This window comes from Populus euphratica, unplaced genomic scaffold (genome assembly GCF_000495115.2).
Source record: "Populus euphratica unplaced genomic scaffold, PopEup_1.0 scaffold52.1, whole genome shotgun sequence".
In the NCBI taxonomy this organism is placed as follows: domain Eukaryota; kingdom Viridiplantae; phylum Streptophyta; class Magnoliopsida; order Malpighiales; family Salicaceae; genus Populus; species Populus euphratica.
Genome location: NW_011499933.1, coordinates 590,788 through 611,256, shown reverse-complemented (window position 1 = coordinate 611,256; position 20,469 = coordinate 590,788). Strand labels below are relative to the sequence as shown.

Sequence of the window (20,469 nt, the reverse complement as noted above, 5' to 3'; positions counted from 1 at the left end):
CTGATTGTGTCATTATATGGAGAAGTTTTTAGAGTAATCAAGCAGCCGTAGAGTGGAGTTTTCCTTCTGAATGGATGCTTATTTGAACTTCATAAGTTGGTAGCTTTTTGGATTTCTAATGAATAATGTTTATGCTCTTCTATGTGTCAGCTCCTTTACAGACCTTAATAATCAATATTTTCTGATAAACCATCTGCTTCACTTGTTATAGTATGAACGATAATATATTGTTAATTAGGCTTATGCCATATCCTTTTCTGTTCTTTATATCATTGTTGAATACTAAATATTATATCAGCTCTCCTCTCTCTCATATTGTCAATGTTGAAAATTCAAAATACTATACAAGGCAAAAACATCATGTCATTATTTTTGTCTTTTAGTTACTGTTCATGTATCATATCCTACAGACACTGCTGCCAGGGACACGTTTGAAGAGGTTATGGCTGGATCCCTTTCAAAATCAGGTTCCAATTGGTCCACCGTTCATGCTGTTTGTTTAGGCGTTTCTGGTGTTAACCATCCAGCTGATCAAGAAAGGATGCTAAAGCAAGTGAGGTTCTGGTCTAGTGATGGAAGGAATTTTTTTTCTTTCTTCGTATCTGGATTCGAACCTCACCATACATGCCTATCATTCTCGTGATACCTTATCTGTTCATTGGGCTTGCAGGATGTTCAGTGAGTCGTGTGGATTAGTCATGGTGCGCGTAAACTGGCCCGGACACCCACGTAGATAAAAAAAAAAAAAGGATACTAAATTGGCTGTTTTCACCGGGGTATTGTTTAACACTTTTTTTTATTTCCTGTGAAGTGAGTGAAGTGACCTGACCTGTGGAAATTGAACATGAATTCTATCTTTTTTCCATGTCGTACGAGAACTTATTGTTGTTCATTGAAATCTTAAATTTACCATCTTGTTGCATTTCTTGACGTGTTTTAAGATGGACCGTTCCCCCTTTCCTGTTCATGGCTATAGATTCCCACCACAATTACTATCTGCTTCTTATTTTCCTTTTCCTTGCTTATAACAAAGCATATTCCTGGATAACTTGTTCTGAATCAGATGACTATTTTTACAGAGAAAAATTCCCTAGCCATGTGAAGTTGTATGTTCAGAATGGTGCTGTTGCTGCTCTTGTAAGTGGGACCATGGGAGAGCTTCTTGGCTGTGTTTTAATTGCTGGTACAGGGTGCATTTCTTATGGATTTGCTGAAGATGGCAGAGAAGCTCGAGCTTCAGGTGCAGGACCTGTCCTAGGTGATTGGGGGAGGTATGTGCTGCACACTTGATGCGTTGTTGGTTCTTTGCCTAATGCAGTCAGTATGTATGAGATACAATTTGAATTCTCTTTCCTTGTTACTTCATAAATAATCAATAGTTTGAATGTTAATTACTTTTCTGAAAATGACAATGGTGCTTTTTCTTTCTAATGGCTTTTAATATCAGTAAGCTTTATCTTATAATTTTTATAGTACTATGTGTTAATTGCAGTGGCTATGGAATTGCTGCATAGGCACTAACTGCAGTAATAAGGGCTCATGATGGTCGTGGTCCACAGATGCTGCTAACAAATAAGATTTTAAAGGCACTCTGTCTTTCATCTCCAGATGAACTTATTGGGTATCTCTTTTAATGCTCGACTCTGATTGTCTTTTTTGCTTTCAGTTATTGGTTTGAGCTTTGAGCTTTGAAATATTAGATCTAAGTATACCTCACAGTGAGTGTTTTCTTTTTGTGTCCTGTGTATTTTCTGTTCCCTTTCCACTTCTTTAACCAACAAATGGTTCGAAGCACATGATATTTAGCATTTATTGAAATGGCTTTAAGAGATATCCTGCTCCTCTAAAGCATCCTGAATAGCATTGGTTCGACTGATGCCTATCTTTTCACTGCCGTTTTAGGTGGACTTATGCTGATCCATCTTGGGCTCGCATTGCAGCTCTTGTTCTAGAACTGGTATCTTGTGCTGAAGCTTGCGATCAAGTTGCAACTAAGATATTAGTTGATGCAGTCGAGGACTTGACTCTAAGTATGAAGGCTGTGTTGGGATATTATCATTAATGGTTTGTGCAACCTACTCTAAGAAGTAAGATTATTATTATTAAAAGTTTATAATGATAGGTGTGTATTATCAAGTCAAGTTGCACCAACCGTTGACAAAAATAGTGCAACTTATATGTTGTCATTATTTGTGCCATGATTTATGGTCTCTTATCTACCATTGAATTTCATATACATAGAGGCATTATTTGAGAGCAAAATAAGAGAGAGTGAGTGAGAGTGAAGAGAAGAGAAAAAGGGAGAAAAAGGGGCTACTAAGGGTAGTAGCCTTGCTGCAATATGTAGTAGTGTGTGTGAGAGCAATGGGAGTAGAGTTTGAATAATGTAATCATCCTCCTCTATGTGTATTGTAACCCTTTCTCTATCTATCTTTAATAATATTGACTTATCCTGTAGATGTAGGCGATTTGTTGAACTATGTTAAACCACCAGTCCAGATTCTCCAACAATTGGTATTAGAGCACATAGTTTAAAGTGGTGTTTGATTTTGCTAAAAAAAAGAGTTGTCAATATTGTGTTTTGACCATACCATTGTGTAGAGGAGGAAGAGATGAAACCACTAGTGAAAACGGCGTTGAAATTGGATGTCGAAAATTGCCGAGCCCGCCCACACGTGCCGACGAGATGGTTACCACATGCACAAACACACGCCATGCGTCGCACTCGTCTTCTTAGCCGGGATGGGCTTACTTGACTCGAATACCAATTGACTCAACCCACGTGCCTGACTTGGATAATGATGATGTCATCATTATGTAAGCATGACGCCAGCATGTACAGGTGGCATGGCATGTCAGCATTCAGTCATCTAACACATAAGCACAGTGGGGCCCACTTGCCATGTCATCAGGCTCGAGCTGAGCTGGGTTGAGCCGAGCCAAATGGAGCCGAGCAAAGCTAAGTTAGAGCCAAGCCACAAGTTGAGGGATAGAATCTAGTTTAGTTGATCCTACGTGCAACTGGATTTGAGATTGAATCTAAGCTGTTGATGAGGATATAATTGTTTTGATTAAATCATAGCCGTCTGAAATGCGATTTGGATGATTTCAAACTTGTTTCTAGCTAATTTGATCATTTCGGATGCCATGATATGGTCCGATCATTGAGATTTGGACCAAAAGTTGAGGTGGTGAATTATTAAAAAGAGATCGATCCATCAGGAGGCATTTGAAGGTTATCATGGTGGTCTATGGAGATGAAGAAGAGGAAATCGCACATATTTGCCCAATTACATGTGTAGAACTGTTAAGTGAGGAGATTTTTTAGTTGCCTTGAGTGAAGGCAAAATTGAGACACTCTGGATGTCCAATCATGTGGACAATTAGAGGTGGAGAGTATAAATTAATGAAGACCAATCTAGACAACTCTAAGCACTAGTAGTCTCGCTAGATGTTGAGAAATCATGTATGAAACCAAGATACCCCAGATCACTTGTAAAGGAAGGCCATAACAAAGCTAACGAATGGTTGTATATATGAAAAGACATTACGATGGATAAATATGGCCTAAAAAGTTTTGGCTAGGAGATTGAGTTTTAAGCGGGACCGTTGTGACCCCTCCAATCTTTCTTAGGAACTTGCTTAGTTGAAGGATTATCCATATGATACTATTTTCGTATATATGACAGTTTAGTTATTGTGAAGTTAGATGAATAATCTGATGGAATGGTGATTTCTTTAATGAAGTTAGATTAGGTTACTGTGATTTCTCAAGGGGAGAATGGATGAAGACCCTGATAATGAAAAAGAAATATAGAAAAGAGATAAAGATTGACACCTTATTTTGACTTGGATAGGTGTTGTGATAGGATGAGCTGCTGTCAAACATAAACAAGGAATATGGTGAAATTTAGAGAGCAGAAATTGCACGAGAGCGCATGGAGATTGTGCAGGAGTACTCGTAGGATCCAATAAGGTATTGTAATGAGACAACAGGTGTAAGGAGAAGAAGAGCTCTCAGATGAAGCTCAAAGCAAAGACTGTGTGAAAAGTTATACAATAGAAAGTCTTTTGTGTTCTTAATAAAGGTAATATACGAAGACCTTTCCAATGCATGCAATGATGGAAAGATAAGCTGTTGTAAAAGCACCTAATTGAGGGGGTGCAAACTCCTATGATAGAAGGCAACTACCTATAAAAGGTGAAGACACTAAAGGAGAGTTGGTGTAGGTGAAGCTATCAAGCAAAAAGGTATAAAAGCTCCAACCAAACATAAAAATCGAGATGGAAGATTACGATGAGCGTACCACAACTTTTTCTTTTTATATGATCAATGACAGTGATCTCTTCTATAATCCACATGGTGGTAGAAAATTTTGAAGCCACTTTGAAGTGTCCTAGTTGAAGGAGGATGCGACCGCCTATGAAAGGCGAAAACACCTTGGAAAGAAAGTGTGTAGGCTATGAGATGAGCCCAAAATTAGACCGCAGCATCACGACGAGTAGAGACATCTCAGGAGAAAGTGTGAGGGTCATGATAGAAGCCCTAGTTCAACTTGTGGAGCATTAAGACGTGACTGCTAGGAATAAGCAAAGAGCATGCGTAGGTTTCGGGAACAAATTGACTCTTGTTAAGGTGATGAGCTCAGTAATGGTATTGTAATACTCATAGCATGAAGACAAATATGAATCAACCTTTGATGGGCTGCCCCCATGGTTAAAGGTGGAGAGCTATCTAAACTTTTTGAATTATGAGCGAAAGACTTACGGAGAATTGAAGCATGGTTCCTAGGGTGGAACAGAGGGCAGACATAATTCTTGGATGAGTAGACTTTTGGAAGAGTGGTGAGCTCGTGATCATATTAAAATACTCAGATAATGATTGTTGCATTTGGAAAGAGAAATTTCCATTTGAGGGGGTGTTGTAAATCTTGATGTGAGGCTTGATAAATCATTCTAAACCGAGTATAGTTAATACGCTCGAAGGAGAATGTTAGATCCTAGAGACAAGCGTTAACACTTTTTAAATATGATGCAGGAGATCATCTAGTTGAAGTGATCCTTTGGTGTAAGAAAATGTGCTTGGGTAACTCTGGTGACTGAAAGGTTTAGCGAGTATCTGTAAACTTGGCCATAGATGCTCTCGGAATGGTAAGCTTGGAAGAACTGCAGGATGCAAGCTTATGCTAAAAAAGCAAAAGGACAATTGCCCATATAAATGTCAAAGGTAGTGATTGTTGGGATATTGCCATTAATAGACAACAACTTATGCAACCTACCTTAAGAAGTAGGGTTGTTATTGTCAAAAGCCTATAATGATAGGTGTGTATTATCAAGTTAAATTGCACCAACCATTGATAAAAATAGTGCAACCCATGTGCTGCCACCATTTGTGTTATGATTTATAGCCTCTTATCTGATATTGAATTGTCTATAAATAGAGGCATTATTTAAGAGTAAAATGAAAGAGTGAGTGAGAGTAAAGAGAGGAGAAAACAAGAGAAAAAGGGGCTGCCAAGGGTAGTAGTGTATGAGAGAACAATGAGAGTAGAGTTTAAATGAAATGATCCTTTTTTATATATATGTTGTAACCTTTTCTCTATCTATCTCTAATAATATTAACTTTTTTTGTGAATGTAGATGATTTGTCGAATTACATTAAATATTGTATCAGTATACTTAGTTTTCTATAAGTAATTATCAATACATTACCAATCTGGATTCTGTACGAGGCTGTTGTTCAAAGACTTTGTTTGTGTGGTGAAGGTACCCTGTGTGCTTATTCAAAAAGTTGCTTAAGATAACCAACGTTTTCTTATGAATTTTAACACGAGGGGATCACTTTTACGGGGAGACTGGCCCGATGGCCGGTGTTGCACACAATTGACGTTTGTGTTGCATAGCTATTCATCTTATCCCACCAACATGTCGATTACGTTGCATGGAAATTGCTCATCAATTTTAATAGTTTTGAATAGGAATCACTTTTTATTTGCTTGCAAGAGAATTCTTTTCTTCTTGGGATAAAAGCTAACGTATCTCAGGAATTGTTAAAAAACGCCTAGCAAATTATTCACTGACTGTAGAAATAACTATACATTAACATGGAAGCCTATGGTATGAAACATGGAATAAATTCAATACATAAAAAAACAGCCAAATATAAAAGAGCTATAAGAGGACTTATTGAGACAAAAGGAGTCTTGTTCTTTGATTACAAAAATACTATAATCTATGTGGGCAGGGGAGTGAGAACAAAAAACTGTATCACAGAACCATCTTGTGGTTCAACTGAGACAGGCGGTTCAGAACCAGGGACGTGGGACATACTGTCTCGCAAAAAAACAAGTTCCCTCGAGTGTCTGGCCCCTCTTGCTGCAACTGTTTGGCATCACACTCTTTTATCTTCAAATTTCTTTGCATTGGAACCAAAGGCATTGCTTTGCAAGGAGTTTGCAGGGTCAAGCGTGCAAGCGGTCATAGATTCTCCATTCAATTCTCTTCTAATTAGCTTTAGAATCTCAGTAATCTGCAATGGAGTAAAGGGTTAGAATAGATGAATCAAAATAGAAATTTCTCAAGGGTATTGATGGAGTTCATTACAATATCAGTAATGCTTAACCATGAAAAACACATAATTTCAAATTTTGGCCACAATTGATGTGCAAATGTTCAATAGTCAATTTATTTTGTGTTAGGATCTATTTACCTTCTTGTTTTATTAGTTTCTTTTTATATATAATTAAAATTGAAAATTTTGATTGGTTGAAGCCTGAATGAGATTCATTCAAGATCAGGAAATTCGTAGCATTTCCTTGTATGCAGTGTCAAAAAACAACATGAATTGATGAACTCTGTGCCAGCATTATTCCACTTCACAACTTCAAGAAAGAATCAAATTCAATCACACACCCAAGAGGTAAAATGAAAGCAAGCAAACACAAATTAATTCCAAATACATCAAAGAAGTGTCGGTGAAGAAGGGAAGAGCATCTTACTCCAGGATAATGTTTCAATATCAGAGAATAATGATCCAGCGCTATGTATATCTTTTCAAGAAGACTTTGAAGATTTTCCACCTTATCACCTAAAAGATCAACCTGAAATTCAAGAAACAATCTAATAAACTAATTAAGAAAAATGAAAATACACATTCTTTCAAGTTAATGTGTATATATTTTCTTGAAGTAGGATTAAATGAACCTGGGGTCACTATGAAGACTACCCAAATTTACAAAAATATAATTAGTTCACTGAAAATTTCTCCTTTTGAAATAAAAAGCTCCAACAACCTCAATGGTAGATAATCTTGGTCAAGTAGCATCGAATAACCCCCCGCCAAATTCCAAAATACTTCCGTAAGGAAAACGATTTCTAGGGTTCCAATTCTTTTTTTTACTTCTCAAAGTCCCTAATGGTTCTATAGTGCCACTGAGGATGTGAATCAAGCCATCCCTATCCATTAAGGCAGTGCATTAACACCTATCCTACAAATTTTATAGTTTTAGAATAAAGCACGAAAACTGTATCCAGACATCTATCAGCCAAGAAGACCATTCCAGGAAAAAAAATAAAGAAAAACGCCATAGTGACAGTACATATTATTGTGAGACGTGCTATTGATTAGAAAATCTGAAATATACAATGAGATGCAGTAGCAACTTCCTCAAATAATGAATTAACATATTAGTTCTACTTATGTGATATATGCCACCATTTAAGTTCTTGGAATTCATCTCCATACAGTACGTATAGTCTATGCAAAAAGATACAAACCAACCATCAGTTTACTTCCTAATACTTCTTCTATACAGTGCTAGTTATTATGAGAAGATGGCAGGCCACTAAAATATATGAAAAGTCTTCAAAAAGTGTGGATTCAAGGGCATACCTCAGCCTCAGCCTTTCGAAGGTCAGAACATCTACTTTCCAAGTTCTTCTTGTACAGAAACCCCCTTCTTTTAAGTATACTAACCTTCTGAATAAGAGAACCAAATTGTGAATTCAGGTTTTCCAACCTACAACAAATGCCACATATTATTATAGCTAGTTTCTTATCAATAAACTTACTCTGCTCCACAACAATTTTCAGTAAAAACATCATCCTTGACAGCATCATAATCCTCAACTCTTTCAAGCTTTATAGATTAATGATATGAAAAATCAGGTAATATAATAGAATGGGGGCATACCATTTCTCACTCGCATAACCTAAGCACCAGAATCATTTATATTACAAAGATGAGTATTCATGGGTGCAGTGTAGGCTTAATTAAGCATTTAAGGTTACCATTTTAAAAAACAGGACCAACCATGGGAAATCGCATAACTTTTATATAAAAAAGAAGGCAAGGTGTAAGTACCTCAAGCTTTTCCTTTCGATTTCTTTTGTGGATCTGCTTTCAAAATCAGTGACTGCTCTTGTCAATCCACTGACAAGAAAAATAGTTGAAGCTAGCTTCTCCCTGTGGTTCCTCTCTCTTGCTTCAACCAATGATAGCTTCTCTTGAGAAGCAGCAAGTAGCCTGCTTCTCTCTTCAGCAGTTTCCCTCAAGTTTTCTGTTAAAAGACCCTGTTGATATGTCTGAACCTTTAAACAGTGAAGCTCTTGAGAAACCAACTCAAAATTCTCCTTCTCTTTTTCCAATTCATCTACTGATTCCCGCACTAGTTTGTCCTTTTCTTTAATTGTTGCTTTTAGTAAGTGTATCTCTTGCTCCAATTTTTCCATGGCTTCCCTCTCAAGTGACAATTGAGCTTCATTCTCATCAATATATTTCAGGTTGAAGCTACTAAGTTGAACCTCAGCTTCCTTGAAGGCCTCTTGAAGACCAATTTCCAACACCCCTTGCATAATAATGGACTCCATATCTGAATCTTCAATGTCCAACTTGCTAGCAGGTTTCACATTTTGAGCTGCTTCTCTGAAAATGATTTCAGAACTTCCCTCCATAATATTGTACTCCAGGTCTGATTCTTTACTGAAGCATTTGATCTGGCCCATGAATTCCTTGAGAAGTAATTTATACAGATGTTCACTGATTGTAGCTTCAACATGTGCATCTTCAATTGAGCTTTTAAGATTTGTGATCATTCTGAACAAGTTTACCTCAGTCCGAGAATGTTGCAAAGTTTTCTCAGCAGCATGAGAAACTTGTGAGGAAAGGAGCTTTATTTCTTTTTGCTTTTGTGCAAGCAAGTCCTGTAGTTTATGGTTTTCTATACGGAGTGATTCTAGTCCATCCTTCATAGTGTCAAGACTCTCTGCACTGTCGCTCATTGCAGGCACTTTCTCATTTTCAATGAGAATGTTGTCCAATTTCAGAATGACTTCAAGGATCTTTTTCCTCAGTGTGTCAAAATCCTTATCCTTCCTCCCTGGCAAAGTAGATCCCCTTCCTTTCAAGTATGCCCCTTTCAAGGCGAATATCTCTTCAGTTATGTTTTGCACTTTTGACTCGTGGTCTCTCTTCATTTTAATCATCTCGGTCTTGAGATAATGAAACAATTCTTCCTTGCTCATGTCCTTTATTAGCTCGACAGCTTCCAAATTTTCTGGCATGGTAATTATTGACTCATCATGATTTCCATTTGAAAAATGATGACCTGAAGACTTCCAGTGCTCCAAGGAACCATGAGAAATCAGATGCCCACTTTCAGGTACAGAAAGTGACTTGGCAATAGCATCCAATTCCTGACGTAAACTTGAAAGCTCTTTCACCTTTTCAAGCCAAATTGCATTTCCGTTACTGTAGAACTGAGTATTTTGATCACAGAATCTCTGTTGGTCAAGCTCTTCTTGAAGACCCCTGATAGAATTTTTGATCACCAGCCCTTCAATTTCTGCTTGAAACTCCCCCTCCTGCTGCCACTCATAGAATAATGACTTGGGAAAATGAACCATATCTTCTGCATGTTTGCAGAAAGAGTCCAGAGTAGTTCCTAGACCATCAAACATTTTGTCCACATCACTCCATTCATCAGGCATCTTTTCCAGAAGAATACCACCCAACCCCACAATTTCAGAAGATGAATTCCTCCTCCTCATAGAATAGGACCCTTTAACCTTATGAATTTCTTTCTTGAGATTTGTAAGCTGCCCTTTAACATCAATATTAAGGTTTCTCAAAGATTCTTGTAATCTATCATGCTCCACAAAAGTATCTGAATAAAGTTCATTTTTTCCATTTTTTTGCTCTTGGCACATCCCCGAACACACAGATCCATCATCTGAACCCACAATGTAAAGATGTAATCCTTTCTTCAGTCTAGTCAACTCCAATTCTTTCTCAGCAATCTTCAGGGCTGCCTCTTGCTCAACTGCAGACACTATACCCTTAATGACTGAATCACTCACCAGTCTTGAAATGGTCAACCTATCCTTAATATCCTCCAAATACAAATCCAAATCATTAAGAAGATCAACACCCAGATTCTCATTCTCCTCGCCATCATCCATAAGCTGAACCATACTACCATTGCATGGGCTGATAGTAGGATCCATGATAACCGCTGAACTCCCCAAAACCTCTTCACTCCCCATTCACTCTCAACCAAACACCATCAAATCTCAAACTCAACTACCCATTAATGTCAATAAACAACTCGAACTCATTAAAGAATCCATTGCAAACACAAAAACCCTGCAAAATTTTGCAGTTCAACAAAAGAAAAGTGTGAGAATACACAACCCAGAAAATCCCAAATTCATACAGTTAACATGCCAATACCAAAATATAAAAAGAAAGAGTTTTGAAGCTAAAAGTGCTTCATTTAACCATAACCCAGAAAACAAAACAAAACACAACCCAGCAGAAACTGAGCTTTTTACGACTACAAGTACACAGATAAAAGAACCAAAAAGCTTCAAAAACCAGTTCATTAAAATTAAGCTCAAAACAAACCGGACTAAGTTCCAAGCTAAAACCACCTTGGTTAAGCTTAAATTAACAATTGAAGTGAAAAAAAATCTAGTACTTGAAGAACCTAAAGGCTCAAAGTTTTCATTCTATTTCCTTCCATTTTCTCAACTACCATGCAAGACCAGCAAATAAACCATGCTGAAAACGAACTTCACTTGAGCTTAATTAACACTACAAATCACAAGAAAAAATGTGAAAAAAAACACGCCTGTTTCTGGAAAAATAGAAGCCCAAGATGGGTATTGAAATCCTTGTCGAAAAAAGAGAGGCTGTTACCGCAGAAAGGCCGTGTCTTTCACTCCTTCTGTCTCTCTTAACTCTTAAGTTTGTTGTCAGTGTGTTTATTGAAGAAAATAAGTAGAGCGAGAGTGATGGAAGAAGGGATCGATTTGGTGAGAGCGGGAGTGGAAAAGGCAAAGCAATTTCAACTTTCGGTTCTTGCCTATTCTTTTGTTACATGTATAAATAGTTTTCAGTGATTTAATTATATATCAAATTATGTTGGATATTGTTTTAAAATAAAAAAAGATGGGAGTGATAAAGACATAAATGGCATATTTTCCTGTATCTCAAGTTTTAAAATGATAAAAATAGACTCTAAAACAGTCTTTATTCCTCTGTATTTATTATTTTTATATTTGTTGATTTTATTATAAAACAATAACCAAACATAATTATTTTTATAGACTTGATTCGTAAAGATATTTAGGTTTTCTCAAGATTTAAAAGAGAAAAGAAATATTAAAAGAATAGTTATCCAGAGCTTGAGTAGAAAAGGATTGAATCTTGATGGATAAAAATATACTTTATTTTAAGGAAATTATTATGTAAATGAGCAAAGGGTAACTCTCCACTTTATGTGATATTTCTTATAGATGCCTTGATGTTACTTGGCATGAGCTTGCTTTGATCTAAGTTTCTTTTGGAAGGACATAAATTATGTTATTTAACTTATTTGATTGGCAATCATTTCATTTGAAAGAGTGAAGAGACCCTTAATATGTGTAATTATTTTTAAAAATTAATGGAGAAAGTTATTATTTTAATTAAAACTCCGTTGCGGTACTTTTGGTTAAAAGCATATACTAATATTTTTATTTAATTGTTTTTAGAACCGGTGGGATGGAAGAGAACATTCAAATGATTTGAGGAAAATGGGGATGTAGCGGTGATTGTTTTTTAAAATATTATTTATATAAAAATATATAAAAATAATTATTTTTATTTTTGATATTAGTATATAAAAATATAAAAAAATAATTTAAAACAAAAAATAAAAAAATATTTTTAAAATACAAAAATAAATATTTTCTTAAACGAGAAAAGATAATTTTATTTTATTGGAGAATAACAGGAAAAAAAGTTACAAATTACTTAGGGGTATTTGATAGTATAATTGTAATTTTTTTAAAGTGTTTTTATTTAAAAAAGTATTAAAATTATATTTTTTTTATTTTTAAAAAATTATATTTGATATTAATATATTAAGATGAAGAAACAAAATAAAAAATCTTAATTTAAAATAAAAAAAAATAAAAAATATTTTTTTAAAATACTTTTAAATACAAAAATAACAGGAGCTTCATCTATCTAGAAGGGAACACTTCCCTCTTCACAACTTTTCTTCATCATGCTTTAAGGATTTGGTTTAAGGTCCAACCAGAAATATTTTGGCCATAACTCTTTAGATAGCTTTCAAATATTAAAAGTCTTAGCATGTCCATCTCCCGTTAGTTAATTTAGTGACTTGCTTATTTAAAATTCTACTTAGGTTAAATTTTTAAATTAAATTAGTTAGAAGTTACTTATATCATACCTAATCATTTTAGTTTGTTTTTTTATAAAAAAATATTATTTTAAAAACTTATCATTCAGTTTTTTTTATATAAAAAAAATATTATTTTAAAAACTTATCATAATTTTTAAAAATTTAAAAAATAATATTATATTTAATTAATATATGTCAATTTGAGTTAAATTACTTAACTCATTAGCAGAGTATTAAATTAAATAATGAATCAAGTAAATTTAATAACTTTGAATATTTGTCTGAATTTTGTAGAAAAAGAAATACAACTTTATGTTTTCTATTTACTTGACCACCACATAAAGAGGGCATTGAGGCAGTGGGGTCAAGAATGCTACTATAATTTTATGTCTGGACATTGGAATTATTAATAATTAGCTGTATTTTTCTGTTTTTAATAGTTTTGTGTTGAAATGGAAGAAGGAAAACTTATAAAAAATCAGTTTTTGAAAAATTGAGGTAGAATGATAAATTTATAATAATAATAATTAGAGTCGAGTAAATCTAAAATATTTCCTCAAACTCTCTTTCTAAATTATAAAATTTAAATAACTTAATAAAAAATAAATTATAAAGCTTTTTTCTAAAAAAATTGTTAATTTTTTAAATTGGTAATAATTAGATGTGAAATATTTAATTTAAAAAAATTATAAAATTTAATTTTAAATAATTATATTAAATATTAAAAGATAAAATTAAAATTATATAAAAGAATTTTAATAGTTTTGCGGCCAATGCTAATGCACATGTGTTCAATATTGTGTCTTCTAGAATTTGGATAGATATTAAATAAACAACTTTAATTTAACTATTTTCTCCCAATCTGATGGATGGATCAATTTTTTGCCTCTAAAAAAACAAAACAAAAAAAACCTAAGGATCCAGTTGTATTTTTCTTGAATCATTAGGTTAGATGTGGTAAAATTATAGTTGATTAAGGAATAAAAATGTCATTAAACCGCCAATGTCTTGGTTAATTACTAAAATCAAGAAAAGTTACGTGTTAGGCGATGTATACTTACTAATGACTCTGAATTTATTATGTAAAGGTTGAAAATGACTCCATGTATAGGCTTTACAAGAGATGTTGGTGTGAAATCTGAATTTGTTGCTATTTATTTATTGTAATGAATAATGCCAGGGTATTTAAATTGTTTTACTATAAAGTTTGATATTTGTTAATACAAACCTTTTTTTAATTAAATTTAATGATATTGGAAAATTATAGATCTCCAATAAAAATCTAAATTTAAGTAATTTAATAGTAAGATTTATGCCATAAATAATGAGTTAATTATTTAATTCTAGTAATTTAATCTATTTTTTATAAATAAAGTAATTGATAACTTTGTATCAGGTGCTTAATAGGTTAAAATAATTGATATTTGTAAAATATTAATTTTTTAGATTTAAGAATTTTCAAATATTTAAATAAATAGTTTTTTGAAGAGAGAAAATATAGTTATATTTTAGAAAAATAAAGTTTGGAAATATATATAGAATGAGAAGGATTTAGATGAACGAACAAAGATAACGAAATAGAATGAGAAGAATTTAGATGAACGAACAAAGATAACGAAAATCATTGAAGGATTTGCAAATGAAAGAAATATGTTAGGGTTTGCAATGAAGGACTTGAAAAAGAGAAAGGTAATGCGTAAAGAGATTTCAGGAAAAAACAAGATTATATATTTATATCTTATTAGCTTTTCTGCAGAGATTTTTTCAAGCTTTATTTTGATACAAACCTCTCTTTCCTCTCCTTTTTGGAGACAATTTCTAATCTCTTTACTGTAACTCGGGACCAAAAGGTAGCAAAAAAGAAAGGATTGAAGAAGGGAAGATAACCTTATTTTGCTGGGGGCAACAGGAAAAAAGAGTTGCCGATCACTTAATCTTGAAGGAAACACTTACGTCCCTCATCACAGCTTTTCTTCATTATGCTTTAAGGATTTGGTTGAAAGATCCAACAAGAAAATATTTCTGAGTCTTGTTACTGTCTCATCATGAGATGATTGTTGTGTGTGATCCCGTATTATATGATGGTGAAACCACCATATTAATTGTCAAGAGACAATAACATAGCTGTCTCTTGAAATTAAAAATATAATGCTCACTATTCACAACAAATTTGAAAAAGAGAAAGTAGAAGAGACAAGAGAAAAAGGAAGGAAGAAGAGGTAGCTGTACTTTCTGTCTTTATTCCTTGATTCCTAGCTTGTTCATCGTTGGATCGGGCTAAGATTCTAACGGCAGCTTTTAGACACATTACTCTTCATTTTGAATGGTTGGATTGAAGATTGGTGGTGTGGAAGCTAGCTGTTTTGATAGAAAACAAAGCTATCAGTATTGTGAGTGTTTTTTTCAAATACTTCTTTAATCTTGTTGTATTCCAAAAATAAGTTGTTCTTGATGTTATTAATGTTGTAGCCCTTAGTTGAATCTAAAGAAGAACAGTTGTGAACCTATTATTTGTTGATAGTGAAAGTTTTTAAGTGGATTACAATCTCGTGGTTTTTCTCGCATTGGGTTTTCCTTGTAAAAATCTTTGTGTTGATTTGTGTGATGATTGCTTTATATTTGTTGATTGTTTGATCCTGCTTTTGATTGCACAAAGAGGGAAAAAAAATTAAAACTTGTGAATTATGAATTGATCCGGGTAAATTGGTGTCCGGTTATTTGTTCCTAGTTTTCTCAACAAAATGGAATCAGAGCACTGATTGTGTAGATTGAATTTTTTATGCAGTTAAAATGGAAAAGAAAGATTCGGGCATGATAAAGCTCACTTCCTCTAATTATTTTCTATGGAAAACAATGATGGAGGATCACTTATATTGCAATGATTTGGTTTTGCTGCTTGAGTGTAAAGAAAAAAAGCCTAATGAGATGGATGAGGCAAAATGGAATAGACTTAATAGAAAGGCGATTGTTTATGTTAGAAAATGGGTATCTTCTAAGTCCATTAATCATATTTCTCAAGAACATGACTGCTATACAGTTTGGAAGATGTTAGAAGAAACCTTTGCCATAAAGAGTGCACAAAATAAGGTTTTTGTAATTAGAGACCTTATGAATTTGAAGTATATAGATAGTGAAGATGCTTTAGTGCATATAAATGAATTCCAAGGGTTCTTGAATCAGCTATCATTGATGAATCTTGAGTTAGCCAATGAGATGTGAGCACTAATCCTATTGAGTTCATTGCCGGATAATTGGGAGACTTTGGTGGTGTCATTTAACAATTCTACTCCAAATAAAAATATCACTTTGAAAATAGTAAAAGATAGTATCCTCAATGAAGAGAACAGAAGGAAAGAGACAAGCACTTTCGAGTCTCATGTACTTGTTACAGAAAGTTAAGGGAGAAGTCAAAGTAGGTTCTCTCACAGCAAGCAAAATAGAAAATCTAACAATAGAAAAGGCAAGTGGAAGCCAAAAGGAAGATCTCAGTCAAGAAAGGCAATTAAATGTTATTATTGTGATAAGCGTCCATATTCAAAAAGACTATAGAAAGTATAAAAGAGATAAAAAGGGTAAAGACGAAGATAAGAATGAAGAGAATGGTATAATTGCAATTTTATTTGATGGTGATGTTGTCATTGTTTGTGATGATAGTTGTGTGAATCTTACAAGTCAAGATACCACCTAGGTTGCAGATTCAACAGCTTCTTACCATGTTACACCCCGACGTGATTTTTACAAATCCTACACTGCTGGGGACTTTAGTCAAGTTAGGATGAGAAATCAAGGAATGGCTAATGTTGTGGGCATTGAAGATATTTGGTTAGAAACCAATACTAGGTGCAAGTTGCTACTTAAAGATGTTAAGTATATGCCTAATATGCGCTTACATTTAATCTCTACAAGTACTCTTGATGAAGAAGGCTATCACAATTACTTTAAAGATGGTAAATGAAAGCTCTCTAAAAATTCTTTAATTGTTGCTAAAGGGAAGAAGATGGGTCTCTATATGTCACAAGCCAAGGTAATCAAAGAGCAGGTAAATGCAATTGAAGATTGCTCTATTGATTTATGGTATAAACAACTTAGACATTTAAGTGAGAAAGGTCTTGGCATCCTTGCCAAGAAGAACTACCTTCCATTAAAAGATATGCACTTGAACACATATACTCATTGTTTAGTTGGTAAAAAACATATAGTTGCGTTTCAAAGATCATCTTCACATGGAAGATCACATGTTCTTGATTTAGTTTATACTAATGTTTGCTCTATGATTGATAAGTCTCTTAGGGGTGCATTGTACTTTGTTAGTTTCATTGATGATCACTTCAGGAAAATTTGAGCCACTTGTTTGAAATCCAAAGATCATGTGCTTAATATCTTTAAGGATTTTCATGCTAGAGTTGAAAGAGAAACTGGTAGAAAGCTGAAATGTATTCGAGCTAACAATGGTGGTGAATACAAGGGTCCTTTTGAGAAGTACTATAGAGAACATGGTATCAAGTTGGAGAAGACAGTTCCTAAGACTCCACAGTAGAATGGAGTGGCTGAGAGAATGAACAAAACCATTGTTGAAAGAATTAGATGCATGCTCTCTCATGCAAAGTTGCCTAAGTCCTTTTAGGGGGAGGCAATAAAGACTGCAGTTTCCATAATTAACCTTTCTCCATTAGTGCCTCTTGATTTTGATGTTCTAGATAGAGTTTGGAAAGGAAAGGATGTCTTTTATACAAACTTGAGAGTGTTTGGATGCAAAACATTCGTACATATTCCTCGAGATGAAAGGTCTAAGCTTAACAGCAAGATAAAGTAATGTATTTTCTTGGGCTCTGAAGATGATGAGTTTGGCTATAGGTTGTAGGATCCAAAGGAGAAGAAAATAGAGAAAATAGAGTTTGCTGTTTTTATTCCTTTTAATTCAAATCTAAGACCTGCTCCACAGTTACCTTTGATACCTGCTAATTATGAGGGAGATTTTCAAAATGATGATAATGATGACTTTCTTGTTAAGCCATTAGTTGGTGATCCTGAATCAACTAATGATAATATTGATGTTATTCCTGAACAGGTTATACAAGAAGCTCCAGATAAGCCACAATTGAGAAGGTTAACTAGATCTCGCCAACCTTCCACCAAATATTCTCCTCATGAGTATGTGCTGGTTACTGATGGGTGAGAGTTAGAATGCTTTAATGAAGCTATGTCATATAAGAAGAAAAGTGAGTGGTTGAAAGCAATACAAGAATAGATGAAATTATTGCATGAAAACCATACTTTTGAGTTAGTGAAGCTTCCTAAAGGTAAGAGAGCACTCAAGAACAATGGGTGTTCATGTTGAAAATTGATGAACATTGCTCATAGCTAAGGTGTAAGGCATGATTGGTTATGAAAGGTTTTGATAAGAAAAAAGGTATTGATTTTGAAGAAATTTTTTCACCACTGGTCAAGATGTTTTCAATCTGAGTTGTGCTTGACTTAGCTGCTAGTTTGAATCTTGAAGTTGAACAACTTGATGTGAAAACTACCTTTCTCCATGGTGATTTAGATGAGGAGATTTATATGGAGCAGTCTGAAGGGTTTGAAGCAAAAGGTAAAGATCAGTTAGTTTGCAAGTTGAAAAAGAGCATATATAGGTAAAAGCAAGCTTCAAGACAATGGTATAAGAAGTTTGATTCTTTCATGGTGGATCATGGTTATGACAAGATCACTTCTGATTATTTTGTATTTATGAAAAGGTTTCCAGATGGAAACTTTATTATTTTCTTGTTATATGTGGATGACATGTTGATTGTTGGCCATGATGCTAAAAGGATTTAGATTTTAAAGGAAGAGTTGAGCAAGTCTTTTACGATGAAAGACTTAGGATCGGTAAAATAAATTCTTGGCATAAAGATCACATGTAACAGGAAGAAGGAGAAACTTTGGCTATCTCCAAATAGATATGTTCAAAAGGTACTTGAGAGATTCAACATGAGCAACTTTAAACCTGTGTGTTCTCCACTTACAGGCCACTTTAAACTAAGTTTTGAGCAGTGTCCTTAAAATTTTGAAGAAAGAGATGAGATGAAAATGGTTCCTTATACATCCGCGGTTGGTAGCTTGATATATGTCATGGTTTGCACAAGGCCGGATATAGCTCATGCAGTTGGTGTGGTTAGTCGATTCCTCTCCAATCCTGGTAAAGAACATTGGTCAGCAGTGAAATAGATACTCATGTATCTCAAATGTACTTCTAGTTTCAGCTTATGCTTTGGTAATAATAAACCTATATTGGATGGATATACAGATGCAAATATGGCTGGTGATGTTAATTCTAGAAAGTCCACTTCAGGATATTTGATGAAGTTTGCAGGGGGAGTAGTTTCATGGCAATCAAAGTTGCAAAAATATGTTGCATTATCTACTATAGAAGCTGAATATATTGCTCTTACTAAAGGGGGCAAAGAGTTGTTATGGATGAAGAAGTTTTTGCATGAACTTCGCCTAGTTCAAGAGAACTTTGTGTTGCATTATAATAGTCAAAGTGCAATCCATCTGAGTAAACATCTTACTTTTCACTCTTGATCAAACCACATTGAGGTTAGATATCAATGGATTCGAGATGCTATGGAGATGAAGTCATTTGTTGTTAAGAAGATCCATACTGATAACAACGTGTCAGACATCATGACCAAACCTCTACTGAGAGAGAAGTTTGAATTTTATAGAAGGAAAGCAGGCTTGGTAAAGCCTCTTAAATTGAATCTTATATGTTAATCGTCAATATGGTGAATTCCTTACATGTGTGTGAGGGGGAGATTTATTGTGAGTAGTCCTGCACTATGTAATGGTGGGACCACTATATTAATTGTCAAGAGACAGCAACATAGCTGTCTCTTGAAATTAAAAACGTAATGCTGACTATTTATAATAAACTTGAAAGAGAGGAAATAAAAGAAAGAAGAGAAAAGGAAAGGAAGAAGAGGTAGCTGTACTCTCTGTCTTTATTCTTCGATTTCCAACTCGTTCACCGTTGGATCGAGCTAAGATTTTGACAGCTGCTTCTAGACACGTTACTCTTCATTGTGAACGTGGATCGAAGGTTGGTAGTGTAGAAGCTGGTTGTTTTGATAGAAAACGAGGCTGTCAGTATTGTGAGTTTTTCTTAAATACTTCTTTAATTTTATTGTATTCCAAGAATAAGTTGTTCTTGATGTTATTTATGTTGTAGCCCTTAGTTGAATCTAAGGAAGAACAGTTGTGAACCCATTATTTGTTGATAGTGGAAGTTTTTAAGTGGACTATGATCCCGTGGTTTTTCCCACATCAGGTTTTTCATGTAAAAATCTTGGTGTTGATTTGTGTGATTATTGCTTTATATTTGTTGATTGTTTGATCCTGATTTTGATTGCACAAAATAAAAAAATAATTGGAACTCGTGAATTGTGAATTAATCCAGGTAGATTGAAATCCAATTATTTATTCTCAATTTTCCCAACAATAATATAATCATATCTTATCTACTTTATTTGCAGAGATTTTCTCAAGCTTTATTTTTTATGTAAATGTGTTGGAATACAAAGAGCTTTCAAAAATATCCAAAGTGTTTATAACTTCGTCATATATTGAATATTTGTAGAGAAATGAGAACAATTTAGCTGGTTCTTTATGTTTTCCATCTACTTGACCTCCACAGAGAGAGGGTCAACAATGGTGCCAGCACGTTGATGACGCGGCCACTAGTGCAGTTTCTTTCTCTTCTTTTTCGTCAAGATTTTGTCATTTAATAGACCTAATCAA

General features: G+C 34.2%; 1 protein-coding gene and 1 pseudogene across 3 annotated transcripts; one reads left to right on the top strand and one right to left on the bottom strand.

Annotated features, from left to right (window-relative positions):
- The first annotated feature begins 774 nt into the window (after window positions 1-774).
- LOC105136305 (N-acetyl-D-glucosamine kinase-like) lies at window positions 775-19,254 on the top strand (annotated as a pseudogene).
- On the bottom strand, window positions 6,058-11,357 carry LOC105136245 (WPP domain-associated protein-like). 3 transcript variants are annotated; one of them, XM_011041504.1, is made up of 5 exons: window positions 11,131-11,357; window positions 8,364-10,643; window positions 7,892-8,018; window positions 6,999-7,100; window positions 6,058-6,529 (listed from the first exon to the last, which is right to left on the bottom strand). In XM_011041504.1, exons 2-5 carry the CDS (start codon window positions 10,541-10,543, stop codon window positions 6,392-6,394), a joined length of 2,547 nt encoding a protein of 848 aa, XP_011039806.1. In that variant the 5' UTR covers window positions 10,544-10,643; window positions 11,131-11,357; the 3' UTR covers window positions 6,058-6,391. The 3 variants fall into 3 exon arrangements, with proteins under 3 accessions (XP_011039806.1, XP_011039807.1, XP_011039808.1); XM_011041505.1 differs by having other exon boundaries at window positions 11,199-11,357; XM_011041506.1 differs by lacking the exons at window positions 6,058-6,529; window positions 6,999-7,100 and adding an exon at window positions 7,358-7,544 and having other exon boundaries at window positions 7,875-8,018.
- Window positions 19,255-20,469: the final 1,215 nt, after the last annotated feature.

Excerpts from the sequence above, each read along its gene's own strand:
- LOC105136245 (XM_011041504.1), bottom strand. The coding sequence starts at position 10,543 with ATGGGGAGTGAAGAGGTTTTGGGGAGTTCAGCGGTTATCATGGATCCT. Across the intron at positions 7,101-7,891 it reads TTCGAAAGGCTGAGGCTGAG|GTTGATCTTTTAGGTGATAA; the intron begins GTATGCCCTTGA and ends CTTGAATTTCAG. Across the intron at positions 6,530-6,998 it reads TATTGAAACATTATCCTGGA|ATTACTGAGATTCTAAAGCT; the intron begins GTAAGATGCTCT and ends ACTCCATTGCAG.